Below are 19,743 nucleotides of genomic sequence, written 5' to 3' on the forward strand. Positions count from 1 at the left end.
CTGAGATCATTACCTGTCAATTTGGGAGTGTTTTGTGTAGTCGGTGGACAGGTTGATGACTGGAGGGCAGGTCATCCTTTGAGTAGAGGCAGCCGGGTCTTTGATGTGGCGCGGGCCGTGGAACTGCATTGAATTCTCCACAGATGTTCCTTTGGTGTCCCGGGAAACGGCAGGGGCGGAACCAAGCAGCCCAAGGGCATTTGATGCGGTCTAAGCACCCCCACTCATGCTAACACTAAGGGGTCACGATTTGTGAAACCTCCTAAGCATGACATTGCCTTTTTATTTTTATCGTACACTCTGTTCTCTGAAACTCATTGCAAGTTCTTTGTGTGTAGGCTATCTTGCCTCTCTTTGACTGAGAAACAAAACAAAAACTTGAACCGTGATGGAAATACAAATATCTTAGGGAGGAGCTTAATCTGCCAGTCTCATGATGATGACCCCAGTCTAAAATGTGATGATCTTACCTGTGGTGTAGGCCTTCCCCTTTAAAACGTGGTTCTCTGCCATAATTTGTTTTAATGTAATGAACAGGTATCAGTACGCTAGGCTTTGTTAAACTGTAAATCCATTGGGAACAGAGACGATAGACAGCAGGAGGTTTAAGGCAGCAAGATTGACAGAAAGGAATGTAAAGACAGAGAGTGGGAGAGGCGGTAATTACATGCGAGACTGTCAAACACACCTCCTCTGGACCTCAGGGGGTCAGTTGTTAAGGAAGGAAGGAAGTCATTTTTGGAGCAGAAACAGAGGAGGCCTTGGGAAAAAAAGACAGAGGGAGGAGGGAGAAAGAGAGAGAGGGAGGGGAAGAAAGAGAGAGCAAGAAAGAGGGGGCGATCCAGAGGCACATGGACAAAGAGGAAGGGAAATGTAAATGTGGCATGGAATTCTGGATCCATCAGGGGGAAGAGGCACTGTTTCCGTGCCCGGAATAGAGGTAGCAGAGATGACAGAATGAGGGGGGCTGGCAGTGTGTGTGTGTGTGTGTGTGTGTGTGTGTAGGGCAGGGGGCGCTCCTTTATTTTTCTTTATGACTCCCTATCACACAATACCCTACCACACCAACCACCCATCCTCCTCCACAACACCCTCTGTCCATCTCTTTTAGCGACGTCCTGGCCGGGGTAATGAGAGGCTCAGAGTTTCGACACTTCAGCTTCCTGCTGGTGTCCATCCCGTAACTGGTTCCCACTGCTGGTAGGATGGGTCAGGCCGCTCTGCTGCTGCTGGGAGGACGAGACGCGCTTAATGGGCGTTCAGGATGTGATGTGTAGGCAGAGGAACAACAGGAACAGTGGACAGGAGGTAAGATGACCTTTGTTTTGGGACAGGCCCTCAGGGGGGAAACAAGAAGGGGGGTGTTTAAGGAAATGATAAGTGTTTTCCCAGGGGCAGGCGCAAAATCTCACAGCTCCTCTAGAATTTACAATGCATGCAAAGGCTGAAGCTGTGCATGACCAGAAGGTCTCCTCCTCGTCCCAGGCACCGCAGTTCCACCCTCACACTATTAAAACAGAATTGGACATACGCATACTGTATCTCCATATAAATGGATATATAGCTAAAGCATCACCTCCAATGATAATAAAGAATTCAAAACCATTGGGAAAAGTTAGCCAAGTCGATGCAGCAATGGGGGAGTTCAATTGGAGTGTGAGAGAGATTGTATATAATCAGAATATTTAGGTTTGGGGACAGAGGTATTTGTGCAAGGAGATTTGAGTGGTGTATATCCGTGAGTGAGTGAATTGTGCACACACACACACACACACACACACACACACACACACACACACACACACATGCACACACTGAAAAAGCTTGTGTCCGGACAGGGATCTGCTTGTGTGTGTGTGTGTGTGTGTGTGTGTGTGTGTGTGTGTATATATGTGTGTGTGTGTGTGTGTGTGTGTGTGTGAGCAAGGAAGGCAGGGGGACAGAGAGTGGTATCATGTTCACATTTGTTTCAGATTTCAGCCGAGTAAACAAAAGAAGGCGGGCAGACGCGCCGGGGCCCGTTTAAATCAGGCCCCAGAGTAGGATCTGTCGAAGCCTCCCGCCCCGAGTCACTCGCAAAAGCCCAAATCCAATCAGACCCAGCCCTTTGATGGGGCTTCTTTGGTTTGCTCGCTCCGACAATTATTTTTGTTTTAATAATTATTCCCTGGTTTTTGCGTCAAGGGAGCAGCCATGGTGGGGTGGTGCATGGATTTGGGGGAAGGCAAGGGGGGATGGAAGGCTGCCCGAGCGTACACACACACACACACACACACACACACACACACACACACACACACACACACACACGAGGAGAGCGGAGGCGGGAGCAGCATCACACTGTTTCCACATCGGGTCTTCATATGCCCCCTCAAATGACATCATCTCCTTCAAAGTGTGTGCTGATGTAGGGAGTGTGTGTGTGTGTGTGTGTGTGTGTGTGTGTATGGTGGGCCTATGAAGAGTTTGAGGGTCTGGTGGTAAGGAATATTCCCTTGTTTGGGGTTGGTAAGAAGTGAGCTCAGCCATAGCAGACCGTTAAACATGTATGTAATTGAGTTGCCTGAGCCCACCTTCAGTTCATGAGGAGGCCCCTCCAGTGAATTAAGTGGTTTTATAATGCCATGTTAGCTCACTATACATTTCAGCCCATTTGTCAAGTGGCTTTCTTTATATGACACACCCTGACACACATACCTACACACACACACACACATTAACAAAGAAAGAAAAAGAGAGAAAGTGAGGCTCGCTTATACACATACACTTTCACACACACACACACGCGCAGCACACACACACACACACGCACACACACACACACACACGCACACACACGCACACATACACACACACACACACACACACGCACACACACACACACACACACACACACACACACAAGACACACACACACACGCCAAGACACACACACACACACACACACACACTTAGACACACTCTGGGGCAGACAGCTATAAGTTTGCAGGGAAAACTCCAGAGGCTGGGCAGGATATGAATGCCCTCACACACAGCCCAGCACAGAGCTGGGCTTTATCTCAAGCAGGCCAACCCCACAGCCAGGTCAGGCAGAGAGAGCGAGAAGGAGAGAGAGGGAACGGATAGAACAGAGAAATAGACCAAGAGCGCGCGCGAGAGGGAGAGATGTTTTGAAGAATTGGAGATTCTTGGCATTGATGTAGGGGAAGTACTTATTGAATTAAGTGAGCGCATGGTCCAGCTCCTCTCCCTTGGGCACAGCCCAGGCTACAGGCTCCACAGACTCTTTACTTCCAGTTGATTGCAATTGGCTGGTGCGATCGTGTGTAAACAACGTCCAGGAACGAACGTGCGTGAAATGAAGGCCCCGTGTATGAGGAATTAAAATGCCTCACAATTATCCCAGTCAGCGCGCGCGCACACTGGCAGCCTTTTTTGGGCGCACATTTTCATTAGGAAGTGGGAACATACCGGCCTGGCCTGCGATAAACTGTAATTCGTTGCGATTCAGGGAAAAGCGACGCACCGAGGCGAAATTGAGTTAGCTTTGGGGGAGTTATGCAATGGGAATCCGGCATGTCGGTCACAGAGCCTAAAAAGTGGCGGTGGTGTGTGTATGTGTGTGTGTGTGTGTGTCTGTGTGTGGTGGGGAGGGGGCTGTTATGGGGAAGACAGGTTCCTTTCAGTGCAAGGAAGACTGAACCGCTGCCACTGTGTCAGCCTGGAGGATGTGGGGAGCCAAAGGTGTCGAGCAGGGGAGGGGGGACACCAGGGAGACGGTGCCCGATGAGAGGCCTCCTTGGCTGGGCAGTGTGGGAAAGTGTCCCCCACCCCCCAACCCCACCACCCGCCCCCCGCCCCACTCTCCTCTCCATCCCGGCCGGCAGTGGATGTGGAGGCTCTCTCTGCTGTTATCTGCTCATAATAACATCCTGGTACGTGAACCACAATGTTCCCTCCGAGGGGAAATGGGACACAAATAAGAGGCAGGACAGGGCAGGGAGGGGACAGGAGACAGGGGCCGGGGGTAGGGGTGGTGGACGGGGAAGAGGATGAGGAGGACGAGGGTGGGAGGGTGTTTGTCAGTTTGTTTCCACATCCGCAGCTGGGTCAAGGGAGGAACAAGGAGCGCTGCTTCAGATCTCTGAGAGGATATGACCTGTGGAGCGACAGACACAGAGAGAAAGACAGAGAGAGAGAAAGCAGAGAGAGAGAGAGAGAGAGAGAGAGAGAGAGAGAGAGAGAGAGAAGAAGTAGGTGGAGAACACATTGAGAAAGAAGATTGGTTTGGACAAAAAGAGAAGGGGGATGTAGAAACCACAATGAGAAAGCAAGCTCTTGGTAAGGATGGGAGAGAGCGAGAGAGGTGGCCAAATGGTTTCTCCAAAGGTCATGTACCTTGTGCATCTACTGTGGGCCTTGTATGTGCGTGTCAGTCCTGCCACTGAGCTCTTCTGGGCATTTAACCTCTGTACCTTTTTGTTTGTCGTAATTACCTGTAGTCTATGCTTCAGCTAACAAAGGTGTGTTTTCGTCATGCCGCCATTTGCAAACAACCCACACACATGCTCAACTGTCATCAGTGGTGACTCCAATATTCAACTGGGCATGCAGGACTGTACAGAGAGGGGACAATGACAGTGGCTCAGAGGGACACATTTTCTCCCCTCATATAGGGCCACCGTAGGCCAAACACCGCCACTGACCTCCAACCCTCCAACAGGGCCAGACTGACGCCTGGACCAGCGCCCGCTCGGCCCCCGAGACAACCCCGAAAAAACAACCCCGCAGCGGGACACAAACAACAGGTGCAGAAAACAAGGCAAACAGACAAACAGGAACAGGGCTATTACAGGCCCTGGGGCCCTGCAGACAGCTGTCTAGCAGCACCGCTGCGCACAGGAAACCTGGAGTGATCAGGAAACAGCAGAGAACCATTAGGGTCGCTCTACTCGCTTGCTTTTTTTTCCACCCCTTCTTCGCCACCCGCCGTTCTGTGCATTGCACCAGTTGTTACTTATTATTGAGGCACTTTATTATTACGCCATTTTATTTGAAACTAGATTAGTGTCAGAGATGCAAGGAAATAAAAAAAAGAGGCCCCAGCCTGATGAAAGGGTTGTTAGTGAAGTGAGCACATTTGAGAGATATGCCGTGAGTAAGGTTGACATTTACATCAGAGCTGAGGTGTGTGTGTGTTGTGGGGCTTAGGAAGAGCAGCAAATGTTGGCTAATCAGCCCTGGACCTGGACGCTGCATTTGCCTTCTGCTGAGAGGGGGGAAACACAAGGGCCCCTCAGCAGAAGTAAGGAACCGCTTCCTTTCTTTTCAGAAAGAGGGGGAGAGAGGAGGAAGAGAAAAAAGTGACCTCATTATGAGAAAATACGCCTTAAATGTTTGCACATGTGGAGTTTGATGCTATTTGCAGTCGCCGAGCAGCGGTGCAGGCCAAGCCCTCAGGGACATTCTTTTTTTTTTTTTTTCTCCCTCTCCTCCCTTCTTCCCTTCCTCTCTCTTTCCCCCCTTTTTCCCCCTCTTTTCTTCCCAGATAATCACCCATATGCTTTTCCAGTAACATCCTGAACGAAACAGTTTAATGTCCTCCATGGCTTTTTGCATGCCCCGACCACGCTGATGGAGCCCAGAGAGCCGACCCAGGCCTGGGGGGGCGGCAAGGCGGGCATGGGCGCCACGTGCACGTTTCCATCGCAGAGGGGAACAGAGGTGATGGTGATGGTGGGGGTGTACATCGGATCTCGTGTCCGAGTGGGAGAGCATGCAAGCAAGCCGCTTCGATCAGGTATCGATTACCGTTGGCTCAGCGGGGAGAGCCAGGCATTCTCACACACACACACACACACACACACACACACGCACACAGTCAAATGTCCTTGAGCTCTACCCCTCGGACGTCATTCCCAGTGGCAAAGGGTGGTGTGACTAGGTGGGATCTGCCATACATATACTGTGTGCTTGCATGACACTAAACTCCACAATGAATTGCTTCAAATAAACAGGACAAAAAGCAGGCGTTCTCAAAATAGTGGTTTCTGTCGATTTTTTATTGGGACCTATGACACACAATTACTTACTGGCCAGGCCTCACTTCCGGTATCATCTGATATGGTCTACTTGTATTTACAGAGTACTCTCTCTCTCACGCCATCAGATTTTTCTTTTGTCTTTTTCATCTTCTTTTTTAAAAGCAAGAGCTACATCAATCATACATGTTAGAAACGATTAAAAAAAATAGAAATAAAAATGTACATCATACACTTGATATATATATTTTTTGCTTTTTACTTTTTACAGAGGTAAAAATTCTTATTGTAAAAAACAAACCTAATCAATACAAGAGGGTTTATTTTCATTTTTTAAGTATATAAGGAGATAGATGAACAATGAATAATGAATCAATGCTTCAGGCACTTCTTAAAGAGTTACATGAGTGACATAGCTAAACTTTGCAACCAGGCATGATGCTTTTGGTTAACGTTCCTTTTCCACAGATTAAAAAAAGGAAAACAAAAGAAAAATAAAATGGAAAAACTTCAGCTTTTCTATCTGCTCAATAGGGAGCCAGAAGAGGAGGATGATGATGATGGCTATCATACACAAAGGATGAAGAGAAGAATGGGTGTGAATCTTTACCGACCCCCGGCTTCCTGTCCAGTGCCCTTCACTTCACCCCTGGGACATGCAGACTTGGTCATCACTGGTCGAGTCTAGTTTGTAGTACGTTTCTTTCAGGGACTATGCACAAAATGTATTAATCAATGTAAGAGATTTAGCACCAAATTTAGCTATCATCTGATTTCAATTTACAGATTTTACAACTTTGATAGTGGTTTTCCAATGTGTCAAATCAAATACAAATGCTTCAAAGATACTTTTATGTTGCCCAAATGATTTTTCCACTCTGCTTTCCTCAGAGTTAAAAAAAGCACACACTGAATTTAAATAAAAATAGCATAATGCAAGTGATTTTTGGCATTCATTGTGGATCCACTCGTGGGAGAATTTAATTCCTCTCTCCTCCACCCCTATACTACAGCACAATAAAGTTGTCTTTACATTTCATTCCCAGGGCTGCAAAGCAACGCATGTGGAATTGATGAATTATTGCAACCTCTTCCTGCACGTCCCAGTTGTGGGGCCTGGCGGCCCTCGACAGAGCTGAAGAACAGGGAAGAGGAGGGGAAACAATGACTGAAAACACTTCTGCGAGGCACAGTATAGCTAACCCAGCCAAGAACATCGGGAACGTGGGGGGAAAGACGATTGGACAGTTGCAGTATCATTCACAGGATGGGTGGGTTTGGAGAGGCAACTGGGAGCTGTGATTGGCCGTCCGAGGTCCACCGCACACAATCACACTTGAGCTGCCTCATAGATTGTACTATGCGATTCTGCTTGAACTCCATCCTATATTTAAAAAAAAAAAAAATCTTTTTTTTTTCCTGGGTCCTCTTTTTCAATACCTTACAAAAATATTTTATTATTTCCTCTTGTGGGATATTCAAGCTTGTAACACGTGAGAAACTGAGTTCCTGCTTCGCTGAGGGTGAACACTTTATGCAGGGCCCCTCCCCGCTGCATTCAAGAGCTTTTTACATTAAAATATAAAACCTTCAACTCCCTCTCTGATTAAGGCTTAAACAAATAACATTATAGTAAAGAAAAAAACAAGAAAACTATCAGCTCACTCACGCCTAAAAGCCAAGATATTACATTCCAATCAGACACCATTGTTAAGCATATCCCAAATTTCACCAAATTCCTCTGTCATATCCCAGAAGAAACAATTCAGAGGTTGTTTTTCTTTTTCCTGACGTACATGTGGAGTTCTAAGTTTTTAGGCAACCACTGTAGTGGTCAGAGAGAGAATAGTCTGGACAGATTTCTGAGACCCCTGGCTGTGCTTAGATACTAAGAGATACAATACGATCTCCCTGCCTTTCCTTTGGCTGTTGGTTTAAATTCACAGAGAAAATAAATAGAATAGAAATAATCTTTGGATATTTCAGACTTTTTAAACTACAAAAAAGAGACCCCTGTCCCATTTTTAGACCAACATAGGGGTAAACGCTTAATAATTTCCAATATGTTATTGGCAGAAAAGAAAAGAGTTGTTTGGGGGTGATTAGACTGAGAAGTTTGAATGAGCACAGGGGCATCTGTCACATGTAACCAGACTGCAGCTTATGACAATTTGGCTTAAATAGAATAAACAACACTATTCCATTATACAACAGTATCATTCCTTTACAAACACCCCTAAAGAGGGGCAGAGAACTCCACTCCTCCCACCTCTGTCTGTCTGTCTGTGTCTGTTTTTCTGTCTGTCCATCTCTCTCCCACACACACACGCACGCACGCACGCACGCACACGCACGCGCACACACACACACACAGTACACAAACAATCACTCTTTCCCACTCACTCTAAACTCAACGTTACTACAGGTTTAGTGTCTCAAGTTCACCTCAGGCTTATTGTTCTATTTGCGTTCAGGAGCTTTTTTGGAGTAACCATGACAGTTACTCTGGGGCGAGGGGGGGGGGGGGAAGAAGCCAGCCAATGAGCAGCTGGCTGGCTGGCCACAGCAAACCATGAGAACATCAAAAGGGGATGAGGACACATACCAACCATCATATTTCAACAGAACAAACAAAACAGACAATTCAAGTTCTTAAAACCTAAAATCAGTGTAAAAAATATAAAGTACCTGCATATGTGATGCATGACAAGCACACAGGCCTGGAGCCGGGGAATACCAAGAGCCATTTTGTTTCACAAGGAAATGAGGAGGAACCTCCTTTATGCACAGGACAAAAAGGAACACATATATTCTTCTATATATATATATTTATATATATTTAAAAAAAATAGAAAGTTAACTGCACCATGTTCTTTTTTGTCCATCTGGAACCCCAGAGAGAGAGCAATAGTTTAAAAAAAAAAAGTAAGAGAACCCTTTCTTCCATCAGTCCTGACCAGCTTCTCTTTCACTTTCTTTCTTTCTTTCCTTCTCTCCTTCTCTCTCTGTCGTTCACTCTCGCTCTCTCCATCCGGCTGGTCTCACACCATGGCCTTGTGTTTGCCGCCGCAGCAGCCGCAAGCCAGGCCGCAGCGGTGGCAGGCGTGGAGCGGCGGGTAGCAGCACAGGCAGGGCGCCAGTACGGACAGGCTGAGGAGTGCGGCCCAGCGCAGGCAGAAGCGTTCGTCGGCCGTGTCGCACGAGCACGGGTCCGAGTAGTCGCCCTCCGGGTCCGACATGCAGTGGTAGAGCAGGCTGTCGGCGCACCACATGAAGCTGACACGGCGGATGCAAGAGCGCACGGGGTCGGGCGCGTCGTGGCAGCGCCCGCGCCGGTTCTCCTCGTGGTTGAACATGTCCCGGCAGTACTTGCAGCGCGAGCGCTCGCCCTGCTCCTTGCCCCGCTTGCGCTGGCCCTTGGGCTGCGTGGAGATGACCGAGCCTCCCAGAAGTCCTCCGCCGCCGTCGACTTTGAGGTCCCCCGGGCGGCCCGAGCCCAGGTCCGAGCCGGGCGTGTAGGGGTAGCTGTAGTCGTGCTTGGAGGGCTCGCTCTTGGCGAAGTGCACGTAAGAGTCTAGCTCATCGGGCTGGATGAAGCGGTCGCGCACGGCTGCGTGCCGGTAGTCCTCGTAGCCGGTCATCCAGTTGCGCTCGCGGGGGTTGATCCGCACAATGTCCTCCTCCTCGTCCAGGAAGCTGACATGCCGGGGGAACTTGGGCACTGACTAGAGCAGCAAAGAAAAGGGACAATGGTACAGTTAGCAATTAGCACAAATGATTAATGTCATCACTGAGACATTTAGCACCCAGAGCTACTTAAGAAACCTAACTCACCCACCCACTACAAGCTGTATATAATACTTTACAGTAAAAACATATCTTCCACAATATGGTGCCTGAAAATTCAATGTACCACAAAAATAATAGAAAAATACAAAATGCAAAAATCTATTTAAAGTTGTTGAAATTCACAAGAAAGTTCTCGGACTGAATCTCCCAGAATGCCTTGTGTGTTTTCTCACCTGATCCAGGAAGTAGTGGTCTGAGGAGCGGTAGGGTTCGTGGATGTGCCCCAGGATGCAGTGGTGCCGGTGGGGCTCATAAAAGGTGGAGGTGGCCAGAGGCTGCATAGGCGGCTCTTTCCTCTGAGAGGAGTTGGATGAGCTGTCGGTATTGTTCTGATGAAAACAAACAAGAAACAATAGCAAGAATGAGGAGATTCTTTCCAACAAACAACATCAACGATAACGGCAACCTGTGCACACCCACAGTGTCTTTAAATCAAACGTTTAAACGTGCAAACACAAACGCAAGGAACTGGATCCACACCGACTTCTCTTCTTAACACACACACACACACACACACACACACACACACACACAGAGCGAGAGAGATATGCACTCACACACACAAATCCAGATCATTCAAAATCACACACACACACACCCTGGTGGGCCTGTAACTCAGGTTCAGATAAGACACCCCATGGCAGCCAGGTGCAGTGATGAGTGAACGTAGTTTTCCATGATCTCATAGGCCACTGGCGAGGCTTCCCAACTAAACAGACACACACTCTCTTTCTCTCTCATACACACACACTCTCTTCCTCTCTCATACATAAACACTCTCTTTCTCTCTGATACACACATACATGCTTCTGTAGTCAATCCCACCGACGTGACGTGGCACAACTTCAGCATGCAATTAAAACTCAAATAAATAAATAAATAAAACGGACCCTCCAGCCGCAGAATTTGTAAGAACCTTTTCTGAAGTCTCCCTGTTATTAGAGTTGGGGCCTAAATGAATACAGCATGCTCCAAGTTTGTCTGGAGCGAACGAGTGCATGTACACACACACACACGCACACACACACACAAAGAAGGCCTAGGCCATTACATCATCGCTGTGGTTGTCATGGAGTCCCAGACTGGGGCAGACTGCTTATGGTATATACACACACCAAAAAAGCCTGCACGTTCCCACCACATTGTGTGCTTTCTAAAGCAAACTAAAAAAGCCTTTTCCTTTTTTTAAAACAAGGCTCCACTGAACTAAACACACACTGAAACAGCAGTCAGGCATCTCATATGGGCTCCCCTCTATGGCTCTACGGTGGGAAACCCGCCCTGATGTGTTTTAGAGAACGCGGGCTGGAGAATGTTTTCCAAGGCCTAATCAGAGAACCAGGAACAGTGTGACCTGTTTGGCGATGCAACACCACAGCTGCGTGGAACAGAGATGGGGGGTCAGTGCTCACAGGTGAGGACACAGTGGATGACTGGCCTTTGGGTCACTGATACACACACACACACACAGCTGAGAGAGCAGGGCAGGAGAGGCTGGCACAGCTCTGGTCGGCTGGTGCCAGTGTCAGTGGCGGGCAGGCAGGAAGGCGGGAGTGGCCCAAAGGCCGGGTGACAGAGAGCAGAGCAGCCAGCCTCTATTTCGGTCTCTCCCTCTGTCTGAATGAACGTCTGAACGAGGGCACACACACACACACACACACACACACACACACACACACACACACTCCCTCGCTTGGTCTCCCTTTCACTTTTTTTAGCCACCCCTCCCTCCTTTGGCATATCCTAACCTCACCCCTCTCTTGCCAGTCAGTCACTCCTTCTCTCTCTCTCTCCCTCTCTCTCTCTGCTATCCACAGGTCTACTTCCAGCTTGCGAACAGAAGTGCTGCCTTCTTCTCGGCGGTGGTGCTCCAAGGAAAACTTTGGCACGCGGGTGAGACACAACACAAGAGCACTGCTGACGGGCAGATCCCTGCGGGGGCGAGCTGGCCCGACCCGCACTCACACTCACACACTCACACACACACACACACACACACACACACACACTCACACTGACGGACGGACGAACAGATGGACAGGCAGAGAGACAGCAGTGGTTGGAAGACACAGGCACTGGAACAGTAACAGCACACACATAAACAGAGAGAAAGGGAGAGCAAATGAAAGAAGCAGGCAGACAGATGGACAGATGTATGAGCAGCAGACAGACAGCGAGGACAGACAGACAGCGAGGACAGACAGACAGCGAGGACAGACAGACAGACAAAACAAAACAAAACAAAACAAGGACAGAAGAGACTCGATGGGCTTCATGATTAGCTGCTTAATGGTTGCTGTTTGGGTGAACCGGCTAAACCCCTAAAATATTCATTTCTCCACCTGCCAGTGCACACACACACACACACACACACAAGCAAAACACACACACAAGAGCAAAACAAACACAGTCTTTCAGACGTGAAGTGCATGTGTGTGCATGCATGCATGAATTAACTCTCTCTCTGTCTCGCTCTCTCTCACTCACTCTCACACACACACACACACACACACTCTCTCTCTCTCTCTCTTTTACTAACACTCACACACACCTGCACTGACACAGTCAAGTTTTCTGCATGGCAACCACAAACACACACACACACCTGCAGAGTCAGCAGCCCATGCTCCCAGTGCGATCAGGAGGACACTGAGAGCTGCCCCCACTCCAGCCAGTCATTTAACAGGCACAGACAAGACACAGACCCTAATAACTGTTTATATGGATCCGCCTTCAGCCACCATAAACACCAGCAGACACATACGGTTAGGACACTCTGACACACACACACACACACACACACACACACACACACACACACACACACACAGACAAAGGGGAAGACGGGCCACATTGGAGATGTACTTAAAGTAGGAGAGAGAGAGAGCGAGATGAAGGAATGACCAAAAAGACAGACAGAAAGCCAGACAGTGACACAGGCTTTGCTCAGATCAGATGCTTCTCTCTCCAGAGCCACCATGCCCATTCAAAACTCCCACGCAAGCTGCTCTCAGCTCTATTTTCAGTAGAAATAGATTTCCATGTCTTTCTCTCTCTCTCTCTTTCGCTCTCTCGGCTCTCTGGGCCAGCCGGCGTCTGAAGGCGCTGGCACGGTCTGCCCTGGCCTGGTGGTGAGGTGCGGCGAGGAGCCGTGTACCCTGGGCAGGGTTGGGCTGAGCTGGGCTGGGCTACGCGCTCAGGGCCCAGGGCTGCAGCTTCCCCGGCGCACTCTTACAGACACTTCAGAACCGCTGGCCAAAAATAATACAGGCGTCCCTCGAAGGCCTGCCAAAAGCCCGAGCCAGCACGATTTAAAAATATGTTTAAGAGGATAGCTGGGCCCCGTCGGCTGCAGATAATTAAAAACACAGACCCGCTTGAATGTTTACACTGCCGGACGAAAAACACTGGGCTTTACAGAGAGCGTGAGGGAGAGGAGAGAGGGAGAGAGAAAGAGAGAGAGAGAGAGAACAGAACAAGAGGGGGGCAGAGAGAGAGGGAGGGAGAAAAGTTTTAGAGAGAATGCAGGGAAAGAGATTTTGCATGTGTAAACCCCTTTACTGTTGGATTGGTATGGGTAGGTTTATAGGTCTTTAACTGACCAGTGTAACTTGTATTTTTGTATATGTAGTTTGAAATTAATCTTGTGTGTGAATTCAACATTCATAGTTTTGAAAGCACTGTGTCAACCATAGACTGTATACAGTCTATTATGTAAACATATTGCTGAAATGTGCCGCTTGTGTGGTTCTATAGTTTTGCACACAGAGAGAGAAAAAAACTCTTGAAAAACTATTAAAAGCAGCTGGCTGGGTTTCAATGGGTTCATGGATTCTGTACCACATCTGCACAAAATTCGTCATTTGAACCTAACTATTTCTTATTCATAATGTGACTGAAGGACAAAGGAAGGTCATTTGATGAATACTTTCCTTGGTGAGAGAGCGAGGTATGGTGTAATTTATTAGAAGTCATGTTGATGTATGTATGATGAAATGAGGCGGTTTCGGCAATGTAAAAGATGTGTACAGTAAGTGGTTTGTATGTCTAGATACAGTTCACAAGGTGCTACAAGATACTAAAGGGATTGAATGGTACTGCATCTATGCTTGAACGCTGTGGTGGTCATTCACGAAAAACAAAACAAAAAAAACACATTTCAGCCCCAATTGAGACTCTCATTTTGAACACCGAGGGCTACTACAATAAGAGTTCACCATCAAACCCCTTGAATAGTCTGAAATGAGGGCTTAAAAAAGGGCGCACAATCAGCCATCTTATCGTCAGGGGCTCCGAGCTTTTAGTGGCATGTGGGAGATAAAGGGAGCCTTCAAAAGAAGTCCATGTGGTCCGACTCACATTCAAAGGCATACCTCCACAGCGCGGGGGCCGCTGCAGCCTGCTTAATGACTCGCAATCAGTGCTTTGGCAGTGCATGGGGGGGGATGGGGGTGGGTGGGTGTATAATGAGCAGGGTGAATGCTTGAGGGTGGTTGAGTAGGGGCAAGGGGTGGGGGTAGCATGTGTGTTCTAGGGACTGAAGTCATTTGGGGTAATTACACAAACAACCCCCTACACACACACACACACACACACACACACACACACACACATCAGAACAAGACCAGAAGTACCTCCCCATGTCCTTCCTCCTTGCCTTGGGCATGAGACCCCCAAAGACCAAATCTTGACCACAAATGACCCATACTTTACTTTACAAGAACAAGTGGGCAAAAAGAGAGATGGAGATGTGGGATTTGAGAATGGGAGAATGAGCAAGAACGACTACAGAGGCAGATGAGGAGGGATGGAAAGAAACACAGAAGGGACAGATACAAATAAACTTTCACAAAGGAGCATCTTCCTCCCAGAAAGAAAGCAAGAGAGAGAGAGAAAGAAAGAAAGAAAAGAAAGAAAGAAAGAAAGAAAGAAAGAGAGAGAGAGCTGCAGCATTCATCATGGCCGTTTTCCATGCCGGGACGTTTCAGAGAAGGTGCACATGTATGCCGTTTGAGACAAAACATACAGTATCTCGAGCCAAAGCCAAAATTACACCCTTCACACAAACAGGCAAACACACACCCTGTGAGAGGAATGACAGAGGTGAGACTGTGTGTGTGGTGTGTGTGTGGTGTGTGTGGTGTGTGTGCGTGTGCGTGCTGTGGAATAATTCTAGTCACGCTGATGTCATCTTTATCTGTGTTACTTTAGCCACAGGTCCCGGGGCAGCTGATGATACTAAAATGACCTCACCGAGTAACCTGCAGACCAAATGTAGCCTTCACTGCTCAAATACGTATGTGTGTGTGTGTGTGTGTGTGAGCATGTCTGGATGCTGAACTATCCGTAAAATGGAGGCAAAGACTTACTGTGATAGATTATGGGTGCAGAAAAGTCTGTGGATACCAGTCATCGAGAAAACATAGAATTGAAGCATGTACATGTACGTGTGTGTGTGAGAGAGAGTGTGTGTGTATGTGTGTGTGTGTGTGTGTGTGTGTGTGTGTGTGTGTGTTGAGTGAAAACTAGGGTCAACTAGGGTGAGCCTGTGGAAAGTAGCTCCTTGACATATGGAGGCCGACATCTTACGACCCATTTGCCCTCAGTCTCCAGTGCCTCCCTTTCATTCCCTGGTCGTCTCTCGCCTCCACAAACACCCCCCCCCCCCCCACACACACACGCACACACACCAGCAGCCAAACTCACCATAAACCCCACAACTGCCCTCGGCTCATCACAAACTTCCTCAAATAAAACCAGCCTGTGAACAGTCACGCCACACAACAAGTCGGGGCAACAGCATTTACATTACATAAAACACCCACAAAGTGTGTCTGAGAAATATGTTTAAACACTGAATGGTTTTATTTAGTTTTATTTCCATTTTGAGGAATTTAATTGACTATTTTTAGCTTCGCTTTTATTTAGCTTTCCTGTCAGATTTAGTTTTTGAGGTGTCATGAGGAAAGGACAGTGAAAGGGAAGGACGAAGGCATAGAATAATTAAAAATAATAATGTTATAGCCGAAGCCAAAGACGGTTCACAATTACACAGACACATTTGTAACATAAAAGAAAACACACAACAAGATCCATAAACAAATGAGAAGAAAATAACAAGACAACTACCGGGGGGCAACAACCAAGGGGAAGAATATAACATTATTTTTCACTGCTATTTTTAGTGTTTGTTAGCAAAGTACCAACCCTGTAATCCATTTGCTGCGATTCCCCCACACTGACACCAGATGGGCAGATAAGTGCGTCCAGGAGCACAGAGGAAAGGTGGAGCACATGGGAGAGGGGAGGTTTAAAAAATCTACTCCTTCAACGTACATAAAAAGTAGAGATTCCCCACCCCCCCACCACTTTGTGTCCTCTCTCTCTCTCTCTCTCTCTCTCTCTCTCTCTCTCTCCTCAGGACTGTTAGTCTTTCGCGTCCCACTTCCTCCCTGGCGCTCTCTCGGGCCCTGGCTGTGAGCACTGCGGGCCGCAAGGCCTTCTCCCCCAGCCCCTGCCTCGCTGCGGCACAGGAAGTTGTCAATCATCTGACCCCCCCCCCCCCCTCCCCCACTGCACGACTTCCCCTCCCCCAAACCCGAGCCCTCTTCAGGCAGCAGCAGCCAGAGACAGACAGAGAGAGAGAGAAGGAGAGAGAGAAAGAGAGAGAGAGAGAGAGAGAGACTGCCCGTTTCTGGAGAATGTTTTCTCGCTAAACCTGAATCGTTCTGTTTGTGTAGTGACTAAATACACACACACACACACACATACACATACACACAGCTCAGGCAGCAAAACGTGAAATGTTTCGTGTATCCCAGACGTGAGCAGACAGACTCGGCTCTCAGTGGCTCGCTGGGGAGACAGAGCTGAAGTCTTTCGGCTGGCCATCCGGTCCCTCGTCCAGTCCTGCCGCTGCCTTTCAGACAGCTCTTAAACTAATTAGACCAGAGTTTATGGTGCTGTTAACCGCACTTCCTGATGGAATCATTCGCAACCCCTGGCTCCCGTTCGTATAGGGCGGCACATGTGACATGCACTCTCGAATGTGTGATTTCTGTGCTTTCATACAGCAATCTTCCCTGTGCAGCTGGTGGTCACAGTAAGGCTAGTACGCACACACACACACACACACACACACACACACACACACACACACACACACACACACACACACACACACACACACACACACACACACACACACACACACACACACACACACAAAGTGTGCAGTCCTACTTCATATCATGGAATATATTTGTCAGCCCAAACTAAAACAACTACATTTGTGAAATGGAAGACATGAGCTGCTTACTGAGCAGCAATTATAATCCACAATGGGACTACTGTTTGGTTGCATAGAGCTGTGTAATCAGGTGTATTCCTAAAAACACTCCCAAAACTGCAGAGCCAGGTTACTCCAGATGAGGTGGCAATGAGAATCAACGTCAAATGCAAGTGTACATTGTCCATCTCATGCTTAACTAACTAACTCAAATTTGAGAGAGACATTTATATATGTTAATAATGTGACAAGGTATTCTATTTTTATATCTCCAGAATGATAAATTATCACTTCTATCCTATTAAAAGACAGCAGGTTATACACAGTCTATTTGAGATACTGAACAGAGGGGAGGGAGAACTGAAGGGAGAGAGGGGAACTGACTCCCCTCTCTCCCTTCATCCCTTCCTCCCTCTACTGATCTGAATGAACTAAAATAGTCCATGGCAGGGAGCCGGGGTGGGGGTTAAGTATAGGTTGGCTCATGAGGAATAATTTGGGAAGAATGTGCATCCCAGAAACAGCTACCCAACCCCCCCCCACACACACACACACACACACACACACACACACACACACACACACACACACACACAAGGCCGGTCTCCTGAAGCTATAAATCCAAAGCAGCATTTCTGCTGTCTGTGGCCACTTGCCTTGCACTGGCAATTTTTGGAAAAGGTCACTACCACGGACCACGGGCCCCTCTCCTCTGCCCCCTCCTGTTGCACTAAAGGGCATTCAGTGGGCATGCACAGACATAACTGCCCCCTCCTCCTCCAAAATAAAAAAACATACCGCCAGTTCGAAATGCTGGCATCCCGGACTGCCAGCACACACACGCACATGCACACACAGTCCAGGGAGCTCAGAACAGAGGCAGCACAAACTCAATCCACACATACCCTGACTATGAGCAAAAAGAAACAGTGAATACCCCACAATCAGTTGGCTTAAAGGAGCTATGTCATACATTTATACTTTTCAATTATTTTATAACATTCCCTGATATGCTTTTGTAAAGTCTGCAAGGTTTTACTGAAAAAATCAATGCCTTGGCTTATTTTTCCTCCTGATCTAGCATGCTCTGAATACCTACAGGCGCACAATAAGCTAATTTTGCAGCTGAGCTTTGATTTTGATATAAAATTTTACTTGCATGATGGGCTTCACTCTGATTAGCAAACATCTTTAGACTTCTTCCAGGTGAATTGCTAGATTGCAAACAGGGGTGGGAGCATAATAAATACTAGCAGTTGTGATGTAGAATTGACACACTTTTTTAATTCACCCGTGAAATGAGCATTTCCTTTCTATGGCCAACACAGGCAGGGTAAGCAACAATCACATTTGAAAAGCCTGGTATGTCACAGTGACATATCTTATTTCAAAGCCAACAAAAAATGGTTCCCTACGGCATGACCCCTTTAAAAAAACATTATTATTACTGTTATTATTATTGGGCAATTCCATGCAAAGGTCATCCTTACCATGGGAAAAAAAAGTTGTGCATACGCAAATAGAACTGTTGTTAAAATCTTCATTTAGGTCTATATTTTATTGTTTGTAACTGATCTGATTGAATTTGATAGAGAATGACACTCTTTTTACATCATAAATATTGTGTGCAACCATACAGAAACAACATTTTTCACATGGTAATATTATACATATTTAAAAAGTGGATAAATGGACCCAAGGTTCAAACAAATTGTGTCATTTGACAAATTCCAGATTGACAAGGGAATGGTAGAGCAATGTCTATGCTCAGCTTGCCTTTAAGAGCACAACTCCTTACATTTGTAAGGCTTTTGTTTTTAAGTCAGCAAGTTCCATGGCCATGTCACATCCATAACGTTTTATAGGAAAAGTTTATGCTACACGTACAGTGTTGATGTGACAATGTCCATAGTGTCTGTGCAAAGCTGAGATCAATGTAAAGTGTGATGACCAAATTGTGCCCCTTTCTTACTTTTAAAACCTTTAATGGTGCGTTATGGATGTGACGTTATGGATGTTACATAATGTGAATTTACAAGACTGGGGACTTTATTATACCTCAAAGCCGATAAAACGTCTGTTCTGGTGGCATGTCAGTTTCAACGCATTTCAACTTAGTGTTTACAATTGACATTTCAAAGATTGTGGGATCAAAACCTCAGGGAGGCCTTGCCTAACCATTAGCAAAACAAACATAATATTAAAATACCTCCAGTGATTAGCCTAGCCATAGCCTATTTTCAAGTGGCCTAATAACGAAAATCTGAGCGATTATCTTCCTGTAACTGTCATACTGTTGTTGTACAGTAACTGGATTATCGTGTTAGCTGGTGAAGAAGGCTGACTTTGCAGCTGGAGTTAACATAGCAACCTCCTGTTGCAGATTTGTTCAGCCTGCCGTTCACGTCTGCTTAACACAGTTTAATTTTAAATGTGACGTGATATGACAGCATTTGAAGTGTCAGGTCCTCTGTAGCTAATACCCACAGAGTAACATGAGTAAGGGCAGCAATAAACTAGATGTACCGCATAGCGGTACAAAATATGACCGCCTCTCAGTCCTGC

At 47.2% G+C, this 19,743-nt stretch overlaps 1 protein-coding gene across 2 annotated transcripts in view; it reads right to left on the reverse strand.

Annotated features, from left to right (window-relative positions):
- Positions 1-8,554: 8,554 nt before the first annotated feature.
- The window catches only part of spred2b (sprouty related EVH1 domain containing 2b), a 29,865-nt gene continuing 18,676 nt past the window's right edge, over positions 8,555-19,743 (reverse strand). For both annotated transcript variants that reach the window (XM_048269829.1, XM_048269830.1), the window contains exons 5-6: positions 10,064-10,219; positions 8,555-9,766 (exon numbers count right to left, since the gene is read on the reverse strand). In XM_048269829.1, coding sequence (XP_048125786.1) covers positions 9,083-9,766; positions 10,064-10,219 — 840 coding nt within the window. In that variant the 3' untranslated portion in view covers positions 8,555-9,082. The remainder of the gene's footprint in view (positions 9,767-10,063; positions 10,220-19,743) is intronic.

This window comes from Alosa alosa, chromosome 18, assembly GCF_017589495.1.
Source record: "Alosa alosa isolate M-15738 ecotype Scorff River chromosome 18, AALO_Geno_1.1, whole genome shotgun sequence".
Lineage (NCBI taxonomy): Eukaryota > Metazoa > Chordata > Actinopteri > Clupeiformes > Clupeidae > Alosa > Alosa alosa.